The sequence below is a fragment of the Spea bombifrons genome, chromosome 7 (genome assembly GCF_027358695.1).
Source record: "Spea bombifrons isolate aSpeBom1 chromosome 7, aSpeBom1.2.pri, whole genome shotgun sequence".
Classification (NCBI taxonomy): domain Eukaryota; kingdom Metazoa; phylum Chordata; class Amphibia; order Anura; family Pelobatidae; genus Spea; species Spea bombifrons.
Window position 1 is genome coordinate 1,319,922 of NC_071093.1, and position 25,903 is coordinate 1,345,824.

At 51.2% G+C, this 25,903-nt stretch overlaps 2 protein-coding genes across 4 annotated transcripts; one reads left to right on the forward strand and one right to left on the reverse strand.

Moving 5' to 3' along the window:
• Window positions 1–2,864: 2,864 nt before the first annotated feature.
• PTPN4 (protein tyrosine phosphatase non-receptor type 4) lies at window positions 2,865–21,088 on the reverse strand. 3 transcript variants are annotated; one of them, XM_053471577.1, is made up of 27 exons: window positions 20,779–21,088; window positions 15,433–15,587; window positions 13,989–14,096; window positions 13,360–13,402; window positions 13,190–13,268; window positions 12,731–12,775; window positions 12,494–12,546; window positions 11,848–11,968; window positions 11,144–11,231; window positions 10,067–10,155; window positions 9,548–9,611; window positions 9,067–9,239; window positions 8,172–8,240; window positions 7,541–7,675; window positions 7,267–7,425; window positions 6,944–7,094; window positions 6,642–6,725; window positions 6,364–6,420; window positions 5,794–5,950; window positions 5,344–5,510; window positions 5,163–5,253; window positions 4,699–4,760; window positions 4,318–4,464; window positions 4,103–4,231; window positions 3,782–3,930; window positions 3,520–3,655; window positions 2,865–3,156 (listed from the first exon to the last, which is right to left on the reverse strand). In XM_053471577.1, exons 2-27 carry the CDS (start codon window positions 15,568–15,570, stop codon window positions 3,073–3,075), a joined length of 2,778 nt encoding a protein of 925 aa, XP_053327552.1. In that variant the 5' UTR covers window positions 15,571–15,587; window positions 20,779–21,088; the 3' UTR covers window positions 2,865–3,072. The 3 variants fall into 3 exon arrangements, with proteins under 3 accessions (XP_053327552.1, XP_053327551.1, XP_053327549.1); XM_053471576.1 differs by having other exon boundaries at window positions 9,073–9,239; window positions 20,772–21,088; XM_053471574.1 differs by having other exon boundaries at window positions 20,772–21,088.
• A 1,375-nt stretch (window positions 21,089–22,463) lies between these two features.
• On the forward strand, window positions 22,464–25,903 carry LOC128501619 (fibrinogen-like protein 1-like protein). Its single transcript, XM_053471169.1, has 5 exons — window positions 22,464–22,494; window positions 24,028–24,153; window positions 24,523–24,538; window positions 24,711–24,895; window positions 25,111–25,903. Exons 1-5 carry the CDS (start codon window positions 22,464–22,466, stop codon window positions 25,815–25,817), a joined length of 1,065 nt encoding a protein of 354 aa, XP_053327144.1. The 3' UTR covers window positions 25,818–25,903.

The following is a 25,903-nucleotide window of genomic DNA, read 5'->3' on the forward strand; positions in this document are numbered from 1 at the left end:
GGGAAGGGGTAGCAGAGACCCCATCATAAGCCAAAGGGCTCTCAAGAGCCCACCGTTCCTGCCAGGAACTTTGCATAAAATGCCGTAAGGTTAGATTGTAAGCTCACGGGCCGGGTGCTGTTGTATCCGTGTGAATATATATTCGTTATGTATTTATTAACCACCTTATATATCGTACAGCGCTGCGGAATATGTTAGCGCTTCATAAATAAACGGTAATAATAACTGTGCCTAATCTCAGGCAGACCCCACACTGTTAATGCTGCGGGAGCCTGTGCCTTTAAGAGTGGGGCCCACACTAGCATTTAAAAGGGCAACAGCACAAACTCCGGCTCATTACTCTCTGCAACAGGTTTTTTGAAATCGCTGGACTTTGGACCCTGCGGTCGGTGACACCGGATTCCACTCCGCGAGACAATGTTTGGAAATCACTCAACCCTTAATCAGTCGTTGGTCTCGTCTTAGATTCAGGAGCCGTATGCCTATCCCATGCATGTTTAATACCCTCACTGTATTACCCTCTACCACTTCTGCTGGGAGGCTGTTCCACTGATGTACCACCCTCTCAGTAATTTCGTTCCGTTCCACCTAAGCCCCAGAGCCTCTAGTTTTAGTTACGGCCTCTTGTTCTAACATTTTAATCGTCTTCTGGAAGGTGTCGGGATAATTGGGCTCCCGCTTGCTAACTCGATGACTGACCTGAGATTTCCCAAGACTCCCCGAGATCTCCAGAGACCCCCCCCCCCGAGATCTCCCGAGACCCCTGTTCCTATCCGGTTCTGCGCTGTTGGGGATCAGTTACTTGTTGAGCAGTAGATACATTGTATCCTCCGCCCCGTCTAAGACCCCTTCATGATCAGAATCTCTCGTCTTAAACACTAATTTGGGGTCTAAAAATGCCTGACGTACCCCCAGACCCTTAAACATATTCTGTGTTTAATGTATAATCTGCCCTCTCCCCGCTTCCCTCCGGTCACGCTGCTCCCCGCATTATGTATGATGTATAACTGGGTATGAGATCCATCGCTGAACATCCTGATGCCGGCTGAGACTAATGGGAGTGTTCAGCAACGGGAATATCCGAAAGACATTGATTATCCATTGTACATCGCTGCGGAATATGATGGCGCTATACGGAGCCGTAAATAATCGAGTGCCCGCTCTCCTCGATACAAAAACATCGAAATGACCCAAATACTTGTTATACACGATAATTATCAGCATTTTTAATCAGAACCAACTTGGTCTACTGTGAAGGCTGCGCATGTAAAACAGATAATATTTTTATTTTTCATTTAAAAAAACAAAAAAACAATTCACATTTATCCTTTTTTTTTTTTCTGTAAGCCGTAAATGCCCGATTTAGTGGATCGCGCTAGAAATTAAGACTGGGAAGGCAGTGTGTTCGGGATTTCTCGCCCAACGCGACAGTGTTCGTTTCCTTTGAAAAACAGGACTGGATTTTTTCACCCCCCCCCACGCAATGTGGAACCCTCTGGGGCAGAAAGGGTTAAAAAGCAAGGCTCAATGACTGAGTGGTTACTAAGTTCTGGCACAGGTATTACGGGTTAAGGAACGGGATCCAGGAGACTATGAATATTATACACAGTGATCAGAATGGCTGCTCCAGAACGTCACCGGGCCCCGGGGGCCGCGCGGGAGACCCCCGGAGGGCAACGGACTGGGAGCCGGAATACATGCTAAACAGAGCAAACAGATAGAAACAGCCAGGACCACGAGCTCCAGAAGACACGTTACTTTCAACAAGCGGAATTAGGAAAACTTTCATTAAAAAATATATATCGTTTTTATGGTTTTAAATAATTGCTCCCGACTTCAAGAGGAACAACCGATTTCGCATTTTTAAGGACTAAAAAAAAATTCATATGTTGATCGCATTTTTTTTTGTTCATTCTATCAAAACAATGCAGCTGATCGCACCTTCAGCTCCATCAAACTCACTTTGCCCCCTTTACTAAGTAGAAAGGGTTAACCACAGAACGTGAAAGTGACCCAGTCCGTGGCGGCACAGACCCGGGGGTATAAATCATAACGTCCCTTTAAACGCCGGGATCTGCGATGCGTCCTCCCCTCCACCAGATGGCGCACTACGGTCGGCACTACGAGCAACGATAACATCTCGACGGCTCGGCCTCAGGAAGCCAGGTTACCGCGGTAACGAACTAACCATGAGAGCGTTTCTTCCGATCGACCCGACTCAAAATACTCCAGAAGCCGAGCGCACGGATTGAACGCGTACGAGTATCCATCGCGAGCGCTACCGTTCCGTAACCATGCCAACGTACCTAGAAAGCATTCTATGTAATTTCAAGCCGTGACGGCACGGACTGCGATTTATGTCACCGACATACGACGAGAATTTCCCTTTAAACGTCGGGATCTGCGATGCGCCCCCCCCACTAGATGGCGACGCTGCGATCAGCGGTATACCGGCAGCTCAGCCTCGCTCGGCAGCGGGGTTATATATCAGTAACGAGACTCACTACGAGAGCGCGGCTTCCTCAGAAGGTCCAACGCTCTTCTACGAGGGTCTAGTCTGGAACCCGACGGACCCCAAAAAGTTTGGGTCAATCATAGCCGCTAAAGGCGCCAACAGACCCGGGAAGCGCTTGCGGCCGAACAATCAGATGAAGGTGCGGACAACACGATTAACCTGTGCATTGCCAGGGACACCTGGCGGTGAAATGTATATCACACCCCCCCTCTGGCATACAAACTGTTAAACAGTGCAGGGAGGGGGGTGGATTGTGGCACAAAAAAGCAAAGTTACATAAATAAATCTCATCATTCAGAGCAAAGCAGGAGCTGAATTCCTTTTTTTTCCCAAAAAGTCCTCCGATGCGTGAGAAATATATGTTTCTATTTTTTTCTTTTGTTTGTTTCAACATAAAGTGCAACAGTGCTGAAGTTTTCAAAATCCATCAGACGCCTTCCCTGGGCCAGCGAAACCCGCCAGCCGGAGGAGGTGGCCCTCCGAGCGCCGTCCGCTCCGCTCCCCGCCGCGGGAAGGGATTTCTTCATTTGTACCCAAAGCACCCCGCAGGCCGCCGTTTACGAAGTGTCGTTCTTCAGGGGCTTAACGATCCCCTCTTCGTAGACTTTCAAGATGGCCTCGCAGACGAACCGGTACTGACTCTGGCAAAGAGAAAACACAACGGCGTTGGAGAGGAGAGGCTTTCGGGCAAACGGGGGCTGAGGGGTCTCTGGAAGTTTCTGCAAAATCCCCCCCTCCTATACATTTTGCCCCTACTTTCTACACACGAGATATACTTACCCCCCCGTGCATGCGTGGAAAGCGCTCCTATTGATTTGTATGGGAACACTTTCCTGCCCCTGACTTTAAGCAGCCAATCAGCAGCAAGACTCATGGGAGCACGGAGAAGTAGGGCAGCTGCAGCTTCTATCTCAGCTATTTTAGCGGTTGGGGTTACTCACAGGGGCAGTAAACGGAATACGGGGGGTAATATCTAGGAGGTTACATGAATTAAATGATATTACCGGAGTCTGGATCATCATCGCCCTCTGGTCTCGCATTGTCCGGACGATATCCAGCGGGTACACGGCCTGGTTACATTCCATCAGGCACATCGCCGTCTCCATGGTTATCAGAACGCCCGTCCGGCCAATCCCAGCACTGCAACGCAAGAGACGCTACGTCAGCGAACGCATCATAATAACGCATTAACGCGGAGCTTGTGATTGGCTGAGATCAGCGGTAACCCGTTGGCACGCGGTTATCCCGGATCTCCCCCGGATTTACCTGCAGTGGACGACCACCGGCTCGGTGTGATGAGACCTCTTATGCCGCACGAGGCACACGAAGGCCAGGAAGTCGCTGGAGTCGTCGGGGACCCCGTGGTCCGGCCACGCCGTGTATTGAACCTGCGTCAGCGGGCGGCTTTCGCTTTTCTGAAACAGGAGCAGACGGATCCAACGTATCAGCCGCGTTACACAGACAGCGGGTATCATCGGCGCTACGGCATAGGAGGGCGCTACACACAACAATACACAGATCCGGTAACGAGGAGCTACACACAACAATACACAGATCCAGCAACGGTTACTGAGAGCGGGGTCAGACCTCCAGGTTGGTGAGCGTCATCTCCCGGAACACGTACGCCGGGTTCCCGTCCTCCGCGTGGCACGAGATCTGGAAATTCCCGAATTCGGACACGACGGTCGGCTCCGGCCAGTACTGGTGGCACTTCACCTTCACACAAACAAGAAGCTTTAGGATATTTAACGGAATTTATCGTCATCTAGAACTTCCCGAAACGAGAAGCGGGACAAACGTACCCTCCCCCGCTCCACTTGCGTGGTCAGCATCACCACCATGGACGAGCCCTGCTCCCAGGTCATCTGCCAGAAGTCCGGGCACGTGTGAGGCAGCGGCCCCTGGCACGCGATGTATCGGTTAATTATACTGGAAGAAGGGATTTCCATCTGCAAACAGAAGTCGATACAAGATTGTGAGCTTCGCGACACAGAAACGCTTCGGGCAACCGGGCCGTGTCAACTAAACGCAGCGCCGGGTCGCCCTCCGCCAGAGCGGACGTTCTCGGGGCATCGCTTTCCGATCCGACGGCGAGAAGCTGCAGAAAAGTATCGATGGGATGGTAACGGGATTCGCTGGGCAGCGGGAAGCAGACATTGTCTGTCGCCCCGCGCAGGACTCACGTTGATATAGTTGGCGTTGATGTAATCGTCGCCGCTTTTCAAAATGACCCGCGTGGCATCATCTGGAAGAAGAGTCATCGGTCGAGTTATACTATTAAAAATAATAAAACCAAGACCCCCCCCCAATATCAACGCTGGCCGTCCGCAAACCCAGGTAAAGTCAGGCCGGGGATCTCCGGATTAGCCCTATTTATTCCGCCCCATTCCAGGGTGTATAAAAATGATGAATTAACAAAAAACTTGTCTTTTTAGATTTATTTTGGAAAAATTCTAACACCTTCCAGAATGTGCTTTATTTTTTTTTTATTTTCACACAAATCATTCAACTCTATTGGGTTCTAGGATTGTAATTGACACCCGAAGCGAGAGGGGCCGCATTTAGCTGTATGTAATGGGGGGGGGGGTGTGTGTGTGTGTGTGTGTGTGTGTGTGGGGGGGGTAACGCGAAGAAAGGTCGGACTTACAAGGCGAAATATCTCTGTATCTGTTTTTGGAAATATTTTGAGGTAATTTGGCACAAGACATGGTCATTCCGGGTTTTCTCCGGTAAAGTTGCTACAGGGGAGGAAAAAGAAATAATGTAATGAGGTATGTATCACGCTGCACCCCCCGGCCCCCATAAGCAGACCGAAGGAAATCTCTTACATCAAACTGTGCGAGGACCGTCCCGTCGTGCAGCCCCTGCGCCAGCTGGATCATGGATTCCCGCAGCGCGTCGCCGTTGGAGGGGCCGCCGTCCATGGGGGTCTTCTCCGGTATGTACTGGAAGTCAGGCTCGTTCTCTATTCTCTCCTCCACCAGGTCGTACACAGCTGGCAAACGTTAAGGACTCGTTAAGATAACGCGCCCCATAACGAAGCGGTCACGGATCTCTCGGATAAACATGCTTAGTACACGGCTCCTGTGACATGTCCTCACCCCCCTCCCCCCGTCATACTATCCGGCCTCTTATCCCATCGATGCGCGACCAACACCTCATACAAAGCACACCAAGCACTCCGTGTTCTGACGGAACCTTCATGGAACCCAAAGACCCCTGGAGAACCAAACGCGAGTATTAATGACAGCCGGTGGCTTCCTCAGGACCTTTCTTACCGTTCGGCCGGACCAGAAGGACGAGCTCCCCTGAGTGCCGCTCGCAGCTTGCCTTGATAAACATGACCACCTGATCATGCGTGTGCTCCGACACATCGCGCCCGTTGATCAGCACAACCTGATCCCCTTCGTTCAGACGCGGAACACATAAGTCGGCCTGAAACAGACGGTTTGTTACCCGAGTTACGGTCACGGCGCCGGACTTCTTATCGGTGAATACTGTCCGAGCCCAAACTTTGGCTCCTTTTGGTGGGACTGTCCCTTTAAACCGGATCTCCTACTAAAAACGTTTTATTCCTCGTATAAAATTAAAAATACGTTTTCAGAAATATTCTGCCGTTTTCTTTTTTTACCCCAATTGTAGTTTTAGCCCAATAATATAATGTTTTTAGCCGTTTGTATGATTCTCGCTCTGTTATCGGAGCCCCGATCTACTAAACACCCCGACTCCTTATCATACTGCCTGTGGGGAACAATAGAATGACTCGGTCTTTATCACTCACATGGACTCTCTGACTAAATTAACCAATAAACATTTTCTTTTAGTGTTAAAAAACAGCCAATACTTACAGAGGTTCCTGGAGCCACCCTGGACACGATAACTGGCATTTTCTGATCAAAACCACCCTGTGGGGGGCAAAAACACGGAACATCATTTATTAAATCAGACCCAAGTCCTGTAAATATAAAGATTTCTCCTCAAATGCAGCGCAAGCTGAGCAACGTGAGCCCTTTTTTTAAAAGAAAGGAACAAATTAAATGTTTTATTAAAAAATATAATAATAATTATAGTAATTTAAAGTAAGGGGTTAAACACACTACACGTCTGTAACCGAATGGTCTCTTACCTTGACATTGAAGCCGAAGCGTCCATTTTCGTCCGGTCTCATTCGGATCAGCACCAGATTATCGTGAGACGCGAGGCCGTTTGGCTGCAAGAGTGAAAAAAATAAAATAAAACACGGGAGATTTGGGGGTGATTTACGGCAATATGGTCGACAGCTGACCTTTAACCAAGATCAGCGGAGAGAGAGGACCTTAACTAAATCCACGCTATCGAGAGAGAGAGTGACCGGCTGAGAGCGTGTGAGTGCATAGAGAGAGTGTGTGCGAGAGCGAGCGAGGGGGAGAGTGTACGCGAGAGACTTACGGCAGATTTTTCGGGGGTCCAGGACGGGTCGAAGGCTTCGTTGACGTGGTTGTCGAGCTCTGGCTCAGATTGGTAAATCTGGTTGGAGCCGCTCTTTTTCGATTGCTTTGGCGGCAGCGCAGGGGGGGCGGCATCCACGTTATCTTGGGACCTGCAGCAGAGTTCAGAGTTAGCATGTTTGACCCCCTGTATGCTTTCTGTCGCGGGGGGCTTTATCCCCACATCATCCACAGAGATGGCGGTCGGGTCGGGCGACACTTTCTACAGATTAACAGGGAGGGCTTAAGACAGGGGTAACGGGGAGGGCATAAGACGGGGCTTACAGAGGAGAGTCCAGGACGATGCTGTTCGCTTGCGTGGAGGACGGAGATCTGTGGTTAGCGAAGACTTCTCTGGGAGACGCGTGAATCAGGTGGTCAACCAAATGCCCGACGGACGATGGGCGCAGGCGAGAGCGCTCCGGGGGGAAGGTGGAGTTCCGGCTGGGGTAAAAAAAAAAAAAAAAAAAAAAAAAAAAGCGAGACGCTCGCTACAATCACTCATCACCACGAGCCGGCTCCTATGAGTGAAAGCCACGGATAGGGGGACGTTACTTACTGATTGGGGGTCCCGGGGGGCGAGCGGGAGGGCAGGCTTTTGGTCTCCAGTCTTTCGTTAGACAGCGAGGTCCGGCTCACCACCTCCCAGTCCATTTCGCTGGCCAGCTTCCGCGCCAACGGTTTACTTGGAGATCTGGATGAAAGGATCGGACCGTTTAGTACGAGAATCTGTGAGTTGTAAAGCACGCGGCAGCCACGTCTCCCTCTCTCGCCTCTCTCGGGGTCCAGCAAGATGGCGGCTGATCTACTCTGACCGAGATACAGAAGCTGCCGGATTGCCCCGGACACAGCAGCCGGCGTGGTGCCACATACTGACTACCCCCTAAACCCTGAAGCTTGGGGGCATACGGTGCATTTCGTTGCTTAAAACAATTGCCAGGAGTTCTATTTTGTAATTTGTGCAACAGACTTGCAGGGACAAAGATATCAGCCACGCGGTCCCTTAAATAATCCCGGGGGAAGAAGAGTCTGTCACCGGAACGGAAAAAAACGGCACCAATTCCAGCATAGAGAGGCAAGATTGGGACTGTCTTGCGCAAAGCGGGACAGTTGGGAGGCATGGCAACAGGAAGCAAGGGAACTGTTACAGGGAAGCTGGCGGGCACAGAGACGGGTGCCGGGGCACTTACCTGGCAAATACCCGGTCTTTATTGGCCTTCTCCTTCCCGTACTGCACCGACTGGGCTTCCGTCCTCCCGCTGGGGAGAAATAATCGTATAAATACACATTATTAGAATAAATCGTATAAATCGCATAAATCGTATAAATTATATAAATATATCGCAGTAACCGACTTCACCGACCCCGCGAATCACATCACAGGACCCGCCATTACGGCATGAGCTTTAAAATGTATTTTATTAACTCTTCCCGTTACTCGTCTCTTGTGCGTAGAACATAATTCCCAACATGCACCTGGTCCCCCGTTACCAGATGAAGCAGCCGCGGGGGCCGAACCAACCGCGTTTACTGCGTATTATATAACCCAGAACCCGCCGGCAGGTCGGCCCCATCCGGCCCATCTATTCTGCCATAAAGACTCAAACCTTAATCAGTCGTTGGTCTCGTCTTAGATTCAGGAGCCGTATGTCTATCCCATGTATGTTTAAACCCTCACTGTATTACCCTCTACCACTTCTGCTGGGATGCTGTTCCACTTATCTACCACCCTCTCAGTAAAGTAAAACTCCCTTCCATTCCATCTCAGTCTCTGACTCTCTAGCGTTAGATTCCGGTCTCTTGTTGTAACTTTTCTCCTCTTTTGAAATAAATTCCCTCCCGTCCTTTATTAAATCCCTTTATATATTTAAGTCTCTCTCTTCTCTGGAGGGACGCAGCAACGGGTCGTTACATTTTAGGATAAGGCTTTTCTCATGTATGACGCCGCACGCTGGAGGCCCACAAAAACAAAAACTGGAGCTTGAGCCCAGCCGAGGTGGTAGAGGCCATTACAGCGGCTCCTCCTCGCGGACTCTTTGTTCCCGAGAATATTTTTTAAGGCGCTCGCGTCGGGATCGTTCTTACCAGTACCGGAATTTGGAGCCCAGGGTGAAATACTGCGTAAAGAAGTTCTTCTGCGGGGGGAGCGGGACGTCCATGCGGAAGAAGGTGTGATGCTCCACGCACGCCTTCCACACGTTCTTGCACGCGCGATAGTTCACCATGTTGAACCCCATCACGGTCTCTCGGTGCTCGTTCTGAAAGGGAACAGAAAACTCACTCGGGATCGGAACACTCCTCTGATCTGCCTAACAGCAGAGGTGCCACTTTCCACAGAATTTGCTATTTGCTGCTTAGGCAATCAGCCCGGTGCTCAGACACCAATCAGCCGGTGAGCGCCCGCCGCCGGTTCTGAACCCCGTCAGAGTCCGGAACGTAGAGCCGCACCGGCCGCTACCCCCCCCCACACACTGGGAACCTGCCGTAAATCACTGGGGTATTTCACCTGACCAACAGCGTCATGGCCCCAGGGGCCAGAATTGGACAGTGCAGCCGCGGGACTCACCACGTCTTTCCGGAGTTGGATGAAAAACTGTTTGCACTTAAAAGAAATTTTTACGATCTTCAACCTTAAAAAGAAAAGAAAAGAAGAAAAAACAACGTTTACAATTTATATAAAACGAAATACGGAAACCCAAATTCCCAAAACGCACGGAATTAACCCCAAAGCTCGGGGCTGCTGGGGAAGCAGGTTACCGGTACGGGGGCCATCGGCCCGGCGGCCACTCGTATCGGCTGATGCCGTTTGTTCGCTACCCAAAAAAATCCAGAATCTCCGGCGGGACGGAGACCCAGGAGTCTGAATACGACAATCCGCGGACCCCTGGCGGGGGCTTTCGCTGCCCCCAACTGCCCCCTGTCTGGGCTGGGATTTATAAACCCCCTATGCATGTCCTTCCAGCCCCTCGGCTCATTCACCTGGGAACCCTGTAGAAAAGGTTTTCCTCGATATTAGGAATACATTTTTTTTTCGCGTTTTAAAGGATTTTAAAGAACGTCGTAACGCCAGATAAAAAGCCCTTACCATGGAAAGGTGTTGACGCGTACCCTGTTTCTATAAATTAATATTCCCCCCGACATGACGCCGATCAGAATCTCATTGTTACTTTGATCCTGCAACAAAAAGAGAGAGAACTTATTTAATAAAGAATCGGCTTTCCTGGGGAGGAAAAAGTGTATGAAATAGAGGACAGAGCAGGTCAGTGATCGCCCCCATCAACTACTAAACACAATGCAGGAAAAATAAGGGTTAAAAACTATACATGCAGACCCCTGATGTACAGCTAGGGGGGGGCAGGTCGTGCAATCTGTGTCTGGACTGTGACCCTAAATATAGAGCAGGAAAGAAGGAGAAAGTGTCACGTTAACATACCAGAAATGACACGCATACACGGGCCGCATACACGGGCCGCATACACGGGCCGCATACACGGGCCGCATACACGGGCCGCATACACGGGCCACATACACGGACTGCATACACGGGCCGGGCTCCCCGCCAACGGCTTAAATTAAAACATTCCGATTCCACCGTCGGGGGGCAGCGGAGACGCCGGCGATCGCTCACTTCTTTCACCCAGAAGCTAAGAGAAGGTTTAGTCCGGGCGAGCGCTGCGAACCACCAGCGACTCGCGACCCGCGATGCACCGTAACTCCTTCAACGCGATTCACTACCGCTGTTCAAAAGACATGACAGCTACCGGCAGGGGCAGGAAGGAAGCACTCGGAGCTCGCACTTTGAAGTGGAAGCAACACAAGCGACAGCTGGACGGTCCCTGAAGACATTCGGGGGGCGGGGGGGCAAGAGCCGGAGGGGGGCTACGTGTTATAATTACACATCAATCATCGCCTTCACATCATCTCCGCTCAGTCACAGGGCGACAAACGGCACTCGCGGAGTGAAAAGTATATCGTCAGTAACCAGCAGCCACGGAAATCATTAGAGGATTCGTCGCATTCTCCGGGGGTGGGGGGGGGGACCGAAACACTTTTACATTCATATCACGCACGCTGAAAGGACCTGGAACGCGTCCGTGATTCTATAATGTCTATAGGTGCCGGGGTAACCCTTCCCCCCGCCGGACGGAGACCCCCGGCTTACCCGCGCGTAGTGCAGCTCCACTCCGTACAGCTCCAGTGTGCGCGCCGTGTTCAGGTACGTGAATTCCGCCTCCGCTGGAGTCAGGCCTCTGTGGAAAAGGAAAGGAGGCGTCTAGAACTCATTTCAAACCACTTATTCTGACCTAGAACGCGATAACCGGCTTAAAGCCACAGGATAGACAGTCGGCGAGGCGTCAGAAAGTCACGCAAAAGTCGGAGTTCCGGTGGTCAGCCATCACCGAGCTTACGGGTAACATCAAGTGACAGACAGACCCCCGAGGTCTCCTGACCCCAAATGTACAGGTCGGGAAACATTGTGTTCAGTTAAAAGGACTCCGCGCCGCCTCCTATCACCTCACCAGGTGGGGGGTCACGTTACCGCTCGCTGGTCTATTTGTAGCCAAACTGATATCTCCTGGAACGATCTCTCTAGTTCTTTGCCCAACTGAATCCCCACACGAGACACGTGGTGCCAAAAGTATCTGGCCCCCGAAACCTGCCCCTGCTGGGGGGTATAAGATGCAGCCGGGAAGAAACGTTATCGGTGATTAAACCTTCAACTCCACAGCAAGTGCCTAATGGCAGCAATTATTCATTCACACAAAAGATCCGAGCGAATGAATTAAGTCATCTAGGAGTGAAGGGATTAACCTCTTACGTCCCACCAGCACAGAAACCAAGTAGCACCCCGGAGAGTAGGGTTACCTGTGCTGCTGATGCAGTTTTGCTATTTCTTTCTCGAAATCCAGGGGTTGGTTTGGGATGAACGTGAAGTCGCTCAGGTAGCCGGGCAAGTGCTCCGAATTACTGTAGTCACCCAGTTCAGCTTCCGGAGGGAGAGAGAGAGACGGAGGGTTAATGCCAAGCGAGTAACTACAGAGCGTCCTGAACAAGAGGTTCCTTTTTAGCCCCCCGTTTTTCTTGCCATTTTTTTTCGTTTGTAGATTCCCATTTTCCGTGTTTCATAAATCCACACAAACTACGCAGCCTTTTTTTTGGGGGGGGGTGGAAACACACAAAAAATAATTGTGAGTGTTGGTATGAAAAAACTTAGATTTTCTTCTACACAGTAGATGCCGCTGATGACCTCATTCATGTTGGTGCCGCTGCAATAAAGCCAGGACGTTACCGGTGCATTCACGTGGCAGTGAAAGGGTTAATGCGCGTTACCGTTATTGTCCATTCCATATACTGTCAGTTTTAAACATATTGTAACAGCGCCCTGGAACCTGCTGGCGCTATATGAACGAACGGATGTGATATAATGACTCGCTCTTACGGGGGAACGCGTTCCAATAGACGGGGGGGGGATTTCTTGGGGCGGAAATTCGGGGGAAATGGCGGTACTTACACTGAACTGCGTACGACGCCAAGAGGGCCGCGGTGTTATAGGGACAGGGCAGCCTGGAACACAAGAGGAAGGAGATCAGAACCCAGACAGCGAAGCTCCGCCAGTCGCGCCGGCGGGAAAGAAAACGCCATCAACGGCCCGACACCCCCAAAAACCGCAATAACTGAATTTTATTTGGGGCGAAAGCAGCAGGAAAGGCGCATTTAACGAACCCATGCGCCGCGCGGCTCGGCTTACCTCCCGCTGAGAACGTCTTGTTTTATCTGCAGGAAATACTGGTATCTGCGGAGAGGGAGAGAGGCGGTCGTTAGCGAAGCAGGTCTCGGGGGTCTCGCAGCCGGGGATCCGGGAATAATAATCACTCTGTATCACGGCCAACATTTATTTATTATTTACTTTCAGTGAAAAGGTTTCGGGGATAAAAAATATACTTATTGTTGGAAGAGGAAATGTCAATATTGAGAGAGGGAGACAAATCAAAACGCACCTGCCTGGGGCAACAAACAAAGAAACCCAGAACCTGCCGGCAGATCGGCCCCCAGCGGCCCCTGTCTAGTCGCCCATTTCTCCTGCTGTAAAGACTGCAACCTAAAGTAGTCGTCGGTCTCGTCTTAGATTCAGGAGCCGGATGTCTATCCCATGCATGTTTAATACGCTCACTGTATTACCCTCTACCACCTCCGCTGGGAGTCTCACCTCGTGTACTCCTCTTGCAGTTTGCTCGGGTCGCAAACAAAGAACTTGACTCTGAAGCTCAGGTGATGCAGAGATCCTCCTGCGATTAAAAAAGAGATGTAAAAAAATAATAATAAAAAAAAAGAGCGAATCTGCGCCGGGTGATCGGGAAGCTCCGGAAAATCACTTACTTTTTAGCTGCTTTCTGATGGGTTTATTTGGGTCCAACCATCGCTGAAAACAAAACAACAAAGGGTTCTTAAGATTACGAATAATTGTAAGCTCACCAGCCGAGCTTTCCCTAATGTATCGGGTCAGTTCTAGCTCTGTCAGGCACTTTGAATGTAGGGACTGTAAGATGCGCTGCGGGAATTGTCTGCGCCATATAAATAAACAAAATAATAATACAAATAATATTGATAAATTAATAATAATAATAATATTAATCCAAGAATAATATATCATTAATAAAAATATAATAAAATAGTAATAACAAAAACAATATATTAAGAAAACGATAAAATAATAGTAATAATAATAAAAACAAAAATATATTTAATAAAAATATAATAAAATAGTAATAATAACAACAAAAATATGTGGAAATATTTATGAGCTTTAAACAAGCGATCAGATATCCAGCGGTCTCAGTGAGGACCCCCGCAACGCAGTATTAAACACATGGGATGGAGAGCGCGCTTCGCCGCTCCACATGTAACATGCGCAGCTTCCAATGTTCTAGAACACGGGTCCTAGGGACCGGCCATGACAGAGAGGGTCTAAGTATAAAGGGGGATCGGACCGGCTCGGCCCTCCTTACGGGGTTCTCGCAGGAATCGTCAGCCAGCTGCAATCCGAAATAGTCTCTCTCGGTCAGATCGAGGAACTTAAACACCGCGTCTAGCAGGACTCGCCCGTGGTCATGTTTCTGAAAACGAGGGGAAAAAAGGGAAAAATGAGGATACGAGAAATAAAAAAAACAAAGCGGCACTCAAAGCATTCAAGGGAACGATTCGCTAAACGGCGCAGAGACGATCTGCACAACAACTCAGGCCCTTTAATGGTATCTCTAGAAAGCTGACCCTGGGCTGCGGCATCCGGGGCTGCTGCCAACAACACGACGGCCGCAGGCAGCTGCGATCCGGCACGTGGCTTCCGGGTCCTGCTTAGGAACAGACTCACTATCAGTATGCAAATAAAATGGGTTCATACGTGTTAAACATGGTGCATTTACACAGCACCCAGGTCTGCAACCACCTGCGCTGGGTAACGGATCAATCAAAGACACATGGCAGCACACGGAGCTCCGGATACATTCCCTTATCCTTATTGTTACATTTAACGTAAGGGCGTTTTATTTTATAGAGAGGGTGGTAGATAAGTGGAACAGCCTCCCAACAGACGTGGTAAAGGCTAATGGGGGAAGTGATTCAGAACACGAGTGGCTTGAAAACACTTCGGCGGCATCCGAATCAGACGCTGACCAATCCGCTCCATCGCAAAGGCAGCTGTCTCTTACTTATTAACTCATTTTGGGTGGACTTTTTGCACTTATTCTATTTTTATACTCAACTGAATGCCAACTTCTTACTAAATACCCGACTGCGGGCAAAGAGCACCCGACGCCATGAAACGACGAGAAACAAATAAATACAACGGCTCCTTTTTGTTACTTATATTTATAAGAAAAGCGTGAGTTCCGGGTCCGTTCCGGCATCCTTCGGGTTATACTTTATGATTTCAGGAACTGAGCAGAAGTAGTAAGTGCTTGGGTGGTAGATAAGTGGAACAGCCTCCCAAAAGAAGTGGTAGAGGCTAATACAGTAAGAGAATTTAAACAAGCGAGGGATAGGGCGGCGCGGTGCAGGAGACCGCGTTACGTTTCAAGGAACCTCGGTGATTAGCGGTGTAAACGTGCAAAAAAATCATCCAAAGCTTTTAACAAGTAGAACGATTTCCCTAATAAGAGAGCAGCGGCTGGACGAGGGTTAAACCGGGTCAGAAACGGAGGGTTTCTAAAGTCTGATGTATGGGAGGGCAGCACGTGGGTAATAACCCCCATCTATGTACATATGTCCTGCTGGGCCCACCCTACCCCCCCCATCTATGTACATGTCACGATGGGCACACGCTACCCCCCCATCTATGTACATGTGCCCCTGGGCCCCCTCTATCTATGTACATGTGCCCCTGAGCCCACCCTATCCCCCCCATCTATGTACATGCACCCCTGGGCCCGCGCTATACGAGAAGTCCTCACTCACATTTACACGGACGGCTTGCACAGTGTTGTCCAGGAGGAGGAGATTGCAGACCACCTCTGCGCTCTGTCGGTCTCGTTCCTGCTCTGTCGCTCGTACATTGTAGGTTCTGCCAGCAGGCAACCGAAAACGTGCGGTCATTACTGTCCGAACAAAGTCTGCGGGAGAAAAGAAACAAAATAACCAGGCTTCTCTCGTAATGAGACACTTCTGCCGGGAGGCTGTTCCACTTATCCACCACCCCCAGTAAAGAAACTTCCTTCCGTTTCATCTCAGCCTCTGACGCTCTAGTGTTACATTCGGGTCTCTTGTAAGTTCTGCTTTCAGGTAAACTTCCCTCCTATACTTTGTTAAATCCCTTTATTTATTTAAATGTCTCTCCCCATCTCGCTCTTCTCTCCCATTCCCTGTGCGCCAATGGCCCTTTATCACTCCCATCACTCCTGTGCACCAATGGCCCTTTATCACTCCCATCACTCCTGTGTTCCAATGGCCCTTTATCACTCCCATCACTCCTGTGTTCCAATGGCCCTTTATCACTCCCATCACTCCTGATAATTGATGGTTTTGCAATTATGTTACAGCCAGAAATCTCCTTGTTTTCCAGGAAAACAGCTCAGGGACCCCAAAGTTGATTTCCTTTCCATACATAATCACCTGAGAGGTAAGATGAGTAAAACAAAGCATTTCCCAAAACACGTAATAAATGGACCCCTCTGTAACGGTCTCCATGGTTACTCATCAATACAGGAGCCGCTCTTAACCCCTGCTAATCCTCGGCGTATTATCTCCCCGCCTGCCGAGTTCACACTCTGTGACTTCGCTGCCATTAAAGGTTTATCGCGGGGATTTGATTGTTTCCCGCGGGGTCGGAGGTCAAGAAACGGAGCCGAACGACTTCCTTAGGAAGGGACTCGGTGCTCAGCGGTCTCTTATTCATGTCGATACTCGGCTCTAATCACACTCCCTGCAACACTTCAAAGGAGGAACGCGTTGGCACCTCGACCGCCGGCGTCATCCTCAACCCTGAAACCACAAACTTCACCTCCCGGGAGCGTCTTTGGCAAAAAGGACACAACATTCTCGGACTCAAACTGTTTAACTGCAGCGATCCTGGTTGTCTGGGCATGAGCGGCCGCTAGGAAGCGGAGGCATTTATACGGCTCACAAAAGGTGGCAAGAGATGTCGGACTCTGGAGGAGGAGGACCAGCTGCAGCAGCAGGGCTGCAACCTCTGTTTTAAGTAGAAGTGGCTCAATGAAGCGATACGAGCATGCGCGGCGCAGCCTGCTGCAGCGCAAAGTCTGCCCCGTTGCATGTCTGCAAAAAAACATCAGATTTTATGGGGGAACAAACTAAAAATGCCATTCCTTAACCCTTTCAGCTACAGCGGAAAAACCGGGGTACTGCAAAATGTAACATGCGTTAAAAGGGGGCCGATCACCTTCACGGCAGTTACCAAGCTCTGATCCCACAGGGGCCGCGACACCAAATCGCTGGAGCCTCTCGGGGATCCCTCTGCAGAACGTCTCGATCCCCCGGGGAACTTCTCATTTTTCACATCCTCATCACGTGTCGCGGCGGCTCTACATACTCCATTCACACGTTACACGCGGCTTGCTGGGCCGATCACGTCACGCGTTCCTTTATACGACGAGCCACGAAAGACACCTTTACCCCACCCCGTCCCACATACATCCCCCCATCTATATATACATGTATCTATCTATAGATATACATATGGTATAGAGATATATTATACGGTATATAGATATATATATGGTATAGAGATATATTATACGGTATATAGATATATATATATCAGGAGAATAATATAATATGAAATACAATAATAATTATTATTACGAATTATTGGTATATAACGGATTATATCACTGAATGAGGGTCGGCGCTGATCACGGATCAGGTTAACGTTTCAGTTTTAAACATTCTGAGAATCCTCACCCAGATAACGCGCTTCAGGGGGTCCCGTCACACGGGGTCCTCGGCCCATCGCATGAACCGTCGCTTTACATTCACCGGCCGTGTATTCTTCAGAATCCCCCCCCGTATGTATTTGCCCTTCCCCCACGCCCCAGCTAAATGCCCCGATATATCAGGATTTACTCACCTCCAGCACTGGTTTGGGGGACTCGGTGGGCGAGTATTTCAGACCCCCACGTAAATTTGTGTGAACCGGTCCCATATATATTTTTCTGCCACCGATTAGCTGCTTCAACCAATCAGTGGCAAGAATAGACGAACCGTGGAGGAGGAGTGCAGCTGCTGCAGCAGGGCTGCATCTTCTGTGTCTGGGAAGTGCTTTATTTCATATTGGAGTAGTTACAGAGGGCCACCGATCCGCACAGAGGACTTTAATTCGCTTTCTTCTATAGTGGGAGTCTTGGGGACATTAAACCAAGAACAGACTGGGGATGAAACCGTCGCTTTAAGGCCGCCGGCTGATGAACGTTCGCGTCCGGCGGCCTCGTCTACCCAGCAGGCGCTAAACCGTCGGATCAGCTGCACGAGAGGTGATAATGATTAAGCGAGAGGCGCTAATGAGCCGACCAATCGAATGCCCGGGGGGCGGCTCCTAATTACTCGAGGATTCCTCGCTGCACTCGGAGGAAACCATTCGTTCGGCACAAGAAGCCGCGATTTAACCCCTCGCTTCCGAGCCAAATCGCCGTGTACTTGGAAACGATCCGAGCCGCGCGGGTCATCGTTACAAAGAAACCGACGGAGGAAAGGCCTGCAAGACAACGCGGTCCATCAATCCTCCCGTCCGCCCGTCCCACTCGGCACTCCATGGGCCGGAAGACCGTTAGAAATCCGTTTCCGCTCACTGCGGCAAATTTAACCGAACGGCAACAATCTAATAACACAATATAAGCGAACGCTCTCTAAACGGTGTTACGGAGACGTCTTAATCCCAGATATCACATCCGACAGGTACTAGAACCCCCTCCCCCGCCTTAGGAGCCTCGGGATCAGCATGATTAGTATTAATACCCATCCCGCTGTAACCCCGTCGGAGGCAGTTATCTGCCCCGGTATAAGCAGCCTTTGTCAGGTTGGGGGGGAAGAGGACGGAGATCAGGAAAGGCGATTAATTACATTTACAAACGAGCATTTCAAGCCTCCCCGGCGCGCGTTTTATCTGTTTGCACCTAGAAGCGCGACAGCGAAACGCGTGAGCGGCTGCATCCCGGCCCCGGGGAGCAGGAACCGCTCTCAGACTACGCAGCGGGGTCTCGGAGCGGCGTCAGGGCCCGCCGGGTGACGTCAGCGAGGGAACGCCGCGGCCCCAGAGACCGGATCCCGCTCGCATGCGCAGAGCCCGTTCGGGATTATTGCGAGTGAATGAGAGCCGCAGCAAGCGCTTCCCAGCCGGAGGAACGTTAAAGAGAGACGAGCCGGGACCCGCGGACAGCATCCTTATCATACGATACGATATAATATTATATAATACAATAAGTGCGGAGTAACCAACCGCATTCCACCCGCCAGCGGGAAACACGCAGAGTAACCAACCGCGTTCCACCCGCCTATTATTTCACTTATTTCACCCCGATCGATGTTCCTATAACTGCACATTAACTATTTATTGCATAAACTATCAAACAGAACCGGAGAATTAATTAGTAAGAAGCCACGGAGGGCGAAACGCGCGGCGAAGCAATTAGTATTTCTACCGGCGCTACAAACGGAGGCCGGCAGCTAATTATTATTTCGCTGTCATTCATCCAAACGACACGCACGGGGTCAAAGGTCGGGGAGAAACACGACAACGAGAGAAACTAAACGCTTTCCGTGCCGTCTGCGTGTTCAACCCACCTAAACTCTCCGCTCCCATCAGGTTCTCCGTGATAAGGAGCAGAAGAGAGAGAGAGGGAACAAACTTTTACTTTACTGAGAGGGTAGTAGATAAATGGAACAGCCTCCCAGCAGAGGTGGTAGAGGGTAACACTGTGAGCGTATTAAACATGCATGGGATAGACATACGGCTCCTGAATCTAAGACGAGACCAACGACTGATTAAGGTTTGAGTCTTTACAGCAGGAGAAACGGGCGACTAGACGGGGGCCGAATGGGGCCGATCTGCCGGCGAGGTCTGGGTCTCTACGGATTGGGCCAAATAATTACATTTTTAAAGCAATTCAAATTCTATAAAAGTGACAATTATAGCTGTCAAAATTATCAAAAACGTCCTTATCTGAACCCAACTCGCGCAGACGACGGAAACAACGGAACATTAAGAGCTACGCTTGGGTCTTTAACCCGACTCAGCCGGGAACCCCACGGCGGGGGGCGGAACGGGACCCCAAACGCGCAAAACGGAGAGCAACGGGCACCGGCGAGGAACGTTCCAGCGAAGAGCCCGGAATCCAAGCGGAACCAAAACATTCCCACGGAAACCGGTTCCGACCCGACTCGCGCCACCTCAATCCTGTGATCTGAAGACCCCCCAATAAACCACCTGACACGGCTACCCAGAGCCCCACGCCGGGGGTCCCGCGGACACGGAGGGGCTTTCGGCGACGTAATGAACATTTCTAATTAAATCCAAAAAACTGAATTCCAAAGCGATCTCCGCGTTCCAGCGAACCACGCAACGTAGCGATGCCGAGTATTAACGGCAAATGCCTGCGCCGACGCGTTGCCAGGGGGCACTATATATATAGATCATGTGTGATGCAGGTCGCCGTTGGTAACCGGCACCATTTTCACCCGCAAACACTTGCCTGAATTATTGACATTTTATAGAGTGATGTCATACGCGGAATCCATTCCATCATCTGACAGATCCCCGGAGTCCGGCCTCAAAAGGAATGCCCCGCTCAGCGATACATAGCGGTGCAGAGCCCCTCGCATGCCGTGCCAAACGAGCCCGGGCAGCGCATGCAGCAATCATCCTGCATTTGCACAGGTGCCACAGGTAACGGCACAGCTGTTTGGGAACACCTGGGGAAGAGCAGAAGCACGCAGAGAATGCCGTGTCTGATCCGTGTGCTGTCCGCCGGCACACGTTAATCATAACGCAGCACTCAGCGCGGCCCCTTATTTAATTGCCCCACTTCCATGGAAAGGGAGGCAGCTCGGGGGGCAGCCTGGCGATATGGGGTTAAATAAATCCCAGAATCACCTGGTCCGGAGCTATTGTTACGGGGCACAGGCAGGGGTATTCGAATCAGGGGCTGTAATAAAGGGTTTACATAAAGGGGGTCCCGGGGGGGCAGCCCACCAACCCTCGGCCGGGGGGGGGGCGCTTCTCTGTTATAGCCCAGCAGGGTCAGGGGTCACAGCGGGATGGAACAGGTCACACGGGGGCCACACACCTTTTACCTTCATAGAAGAGCCACGGTTTGCAGGGAGTGAGGGCACCTGACGGTCCTGCGGGGGCTTCAGATGCCCGGGGTGATCAGAGGAGGGGGCAGCCGCTGGGGCAATAATGGCAGCTGCATACTGCACCCGGACACAAGCTGAGCGTAAATGGGTGTACAGCGGCCGGGTGGCCCGAGGAGGGGCCCCGCAGAGCCGTGTTCGGGCCCGGGGTATCCAGGGGCCCCGCAAATCCTGTCACGGCCGGGTAAGAGCCGGGTTCTGGGGCCCCGCAGGGACACTGCTGGGTCCGAGGTGGGGTGTATGAGGGGCCCCGCAGGGACACTGCTGGGTCCGAGGTGGGGTGTATGAGGGGCCCCGCAGATCCTTTTGCTGTGTTGTTGCTGACGGGCCCCGCGGGGAGCTGTCACTGCGTTGCTGCCGGGTTTCGGGGGCCCCGGGCCCGGGGATGCGTCGGCTCCGGCCTCGGTGCAGAGAGGGGGCGTGGTTTGTTATTCCCGCCCCCCGGGGCCGGGTCATTCCGCTCCTCCCTCCTCAGCCCGCTGCCTAGCAACCGAGCCTGGTGCAGTCACCGCTCGGGAGCCTCGCGAGAGCGCTTGGCCCCGCGAGATCTGCCTGGCTCGGTGACGTCACCCCGAGAGCGCAGCACTGCGGGGGGCTACAGGAGCACGTCTCCTTGGCAACCGTACTCCTGCAGGGCCATTATCAGGTGCCGTGAACTGCAACTCCCAGCATGCCCGGCCAATAGACAAAGCCGGCGCGTTTGCATTAGACTGGTGACAATCTGGCTGAGGGTGCTGGGAGCTGTGGTCATAGGGCGTAGTATTTTCATTATGTCATGTCTGTCTCGCGGCGTTATTACACCAGCATATCGATCAGCGATAGATACGGGTCAGAAAGTGTACAGCGCTACTGAATATGATGGCGCCATATCAATCAATAAAAAGGGGCGATTGCAGAAAATAATGATTGGCCCCTAAATAAACCTAATCATTCTTTAAGAAAGCTTTACGCGCGATCCCCGCTTTCTTGAATCCATTTACTTCCACTGGAAGGTTATCCCACGTATCTACTACTATTTCTCACATTACCCCTTATCCTTCTAATTTTAACTGAGTCCTTATGCACTAAATCAGTTTGGGGGCAATAATACAGAAATAGCCAAGAGAAGGTGAAAAGTCTTTATTTTCACAAAGTTACGGAGCCTCGGAGGTCTCTTCTTTATCTTCCTTTATACAGAGGATATCCCTGGCTCACCAAGTAGGATAAATCTTTATAAATGACATCATCAGCTGTCTTGGAACCCGGGGGGCTGCGATCATTGGTTGCTGGGTTGAGAACGGACCGAGGGCGTTCTGCCAATGGACATCAGGGGCCCTGGGCTCTCGGCCTGACCCGGTCCGTTATGTTAACGGCAGCTGCTGCATACAGAGGGGTCAGAGAACGGACAGCCCCGCTGGGTGGGGACAGCATAGAAAGGATACATCCCTGGGAGAACCGTCTGGGTTGTGTTCCGGATGCCCCCCCCGCGCCCCCCCAATCTCTGGAACCTAAAGGCCATTCACGTAAAAAACGCTAAAAGACGCTTTTTCACATTAATTAATAAATTATGTTATTTTATTTTTTCCGAAGAACTTTTAATCCCGAGAAACGAAAACAGGAATTATAAAGAACCGATTTCTGCGGCTATGGCAACGACCTATGAGGGAGCGTTTCTGGGTAAAGCCGGACAGCCCCCCCGGGTGCTACGTTTAATGATGAGAGTCAACCTCCCCCGGGGGGCAAATCTCCTCTATACAGGAGAGCACCCCCTGGGGGGAGGGGCAGAGGGCAACATCTGGATGGACGTTTCTCCCCGCGGGCAGCTTTTGGGGTTCAGGCGGATACCCGCTGCCTCTCTGTCTCGGGGTCCCCGGTTTCCCCCCGGAGGAAAGTTGCCCCTCGTGGCAGAATCCGACTGAAATGATAATGGAGGTTTTTCACAATAATTACATAAATGAGCTAAAACTTGAAAAGCTCTGCAGCAGACGTCGCCGATGGAAACGGGTGCTGAATACTGATAGGTTGTTGCCATAGACGCTTGTTTCCATGCACAGAGACCTTTATTCGGGGAGGAATAAAATAATAAAACATGTTTATTTAGTGTGCATTTCATGTCTTTTGATGTCTTTTGCCGCTTGCTGGTCCACTTATTGGCCACAGGGGGGCGTCTGGGTGCACACGCAGCATTTCTCCCAGGGATGGATCCTTTCCATGCTCCATCTCTGTGGCCTCCCAGTGCTATATACTGATCAGCCGGTTTAAAGGTTTAAATGCCCGATCCAGATACCCTAGCCAGACATGCCCCCCCCTCTGCCGTACAGAATAAGTGCCCCTGTAATGTTTGGCATCAGGTGTATTGTGAAGTCTGGGGGTGATGTCGCCAATAACCTGTCAGGGTAACAGCATGACCGCCTGGGGTTAATATCAGGTGCAGATGATGTCTCGGGTCTGACCCCCGTTCTGGTGAGCCGGTAATGAGAATCTGCCCCTTCATCCCGAGACTGGGGTAATAACCCTGAGAATCTGCCCCTTCACCCGAGACTGGGGTAATAACCCTGAGAATCTGCCCCTTCACCTGAGACTGGGGTAATAACCCTGAGAATCTGCCCCTTCACCTGAGACTGGGGTAATAACCCTGAGAATCTGCCCCTTCACCTGAGACTGGGGTAATAACCCTGAGAATCTGCCCCTTCACCTGAGACTGGGGTAATAACCCTGAGAAGCTGCCCCTTCACCCCAAGACTGGGGTAATAACCCTGAGAATCTGCCCCTTCACCCCGAGACTTGAAGCAAACCTTGATTGGTTGCAGGTATGCTGTTACCTAATAATCCACAGTGCAATCTCACCTACAACTCACAGTTTAGTGAATAACCTACACCCCCCCCGTCACCCGGGCTCTTTATCTCCCATCAGCGGCCGATGCAAATTTTAACCCTTAAAGAAGCTGCCGCCCGATTACACACGAGATAAACACCCGGCGGTTGGTCTCCCGATTACAAGCGTCCCGCTGCCCATAACTTTATGACGAGGCATCGTCCCGCCGTCGCCCGCCAGCTGCCGGACTTGGCACGGGGCGTGTTTGCCCCCGGCAGGGGCTATTCTTCAGCCAACAGGACACGGATTCCTGTAAACCTTTTTATTATGTCATAAAATCCCCTTTCCTCCCGAATTTACTGCCCGTATAAAACATTCGATCCCGTCCCGATCAGAGCCCAGGAGCCGCCGGTCGAGAGCCCAGGAGCCGCGCATCGAGAGCCCAGGAGCCGCCGGTCGAGAGCCCAGGAGCCGCGCATCGAGAACGCAGAGACACCCTGAGTTTGGGATCGAGACGCGAGGTGAGTTTGAGCGAGACGCCCCGGAGACGCCCCGGAGATCTCTTTGGGCTTCTCTGCCCCCTGTATATTTTATTTATATATTTATATATTTATTAACGTTCTATCCGTTCATTCATTATAAATCCGTGCGTTATGAATGAAATCGGCGGAGAGAGGAGGACGGAGATTTCTGTAGCGGGATACGGGCTGGAAGCTAACAGTGATGAGATTGAATGCATTAACCCTTCAGACGCTGCGATACGCAGTCAATAACATTACGTTTAGGGGATACGGGTGGAAAACTGCGCCACCGACGCACAGAGGATTGGCTTCTGTTATATGGTTTAGTCGTTATCGCCCTCGCTCATCGATTGTTCTTAACTGTTTCAGTTCCAGAATGCGCTACGTAAGGTATTCTGGGGTCAGCTCTTGTGGCACTCTAAGAGTTAAATAATAATTTCGAGGAGTGGTAATAACGTCCGTGGCGGCTGCGGAATCATCACAATGTATCATTATTATATTATTATATTATTATTATTATATTATTATATTATTATATTATTGGCTCTTTTTTCCAGAATGGTTCTCCGCTGGCTTCCTGTATTGTGCTCATTGGCCGCCATGAACCTGCTGGCCTCCGAGACCAAAAAGCTGACGCTCATCAGCCGCCAGGAGCTTTACGACCGTCTCGCTAACAAACACCTGCTGGAAGGGAACCGGCTGGAGCAGCTGCAGAACGTCCCGCGCGGCGGGGTCTCTCCCGGTGAGGGTTACGGCGGTGGCCACAGCCGCCATCATACTTCCCCCATATATTGTGCTAGCCACATGGCTAATAAACACACCGATCGCATCATATCCCGACGTAGATTACGTATTTGTGGGACACACGCTGGTTGAGGTCGCCCCCCCAAAGAGATATTATCTGAAATCAGTCAATAAAGGGTTTTTTCTTAAGTTTTATTTCCTTTTGATTCTCAGAACTCTTGGCCAAGGACTGCAGGTCTGCCTTCCTCAACGGGCGAAGAGCGAGCGGCTTATACGCCATCCAGCCCAAGGACTCCCCGCCTATGGCGGTCTATTGTGACCTCCGTCCAGACGGTGGAGGCTGGACCCTCCTGCAAAGAAACACGCGTGGAAACGGGGTCTTCTCCGGACCCTCCGCCTGGAGCTCGTACCGGAGCGGATTCGGCAATCTGACGGGCGATCACTGGCTGGGCAACGAGCTCATCTATCTCCTCACCAGGCAGAACAGCTTCGCCGTCCGCTTCCTCCTGGTCGACGCTTCGGGCAACGAGCACCGAGCCGATTACCACAGCTTCCGGGTGGACAGCGAGGCTAACGGCTACGCCCTGAGATTAGGAGACTACAGCGGTGACGCGGGCGACGCCATGACCGTCACGAACGAGACGGGCACCCACGACAACATGAAATTTAGCACCGCCGACCGAGACAACGACCGCTTCCCTAAGAACTGCGCCGAGGAGCACGGCGGGGGCTGGTGGTTCGATAACTGCGGCTCCAACTTTCTCAACAGTCACAGCGACATTTACTGGAGGGGCCTGTGCGGCCGAGACAATCCGTGCATCGCCTCCAGCATCATGATCCAACCCGGCAGGAAAAACTGCTCCACGCTGCCGGCGCCTCTACCCGGGGACCATTACCCCATTCACACAGGCAGCGAGTGAGCAGCCGGCGGGGCCGAGATCCGGTGACCTGAGCCGTGAATCATAAAATAAACAAAATAATCGAAATAAAACATGTCGTATTATCA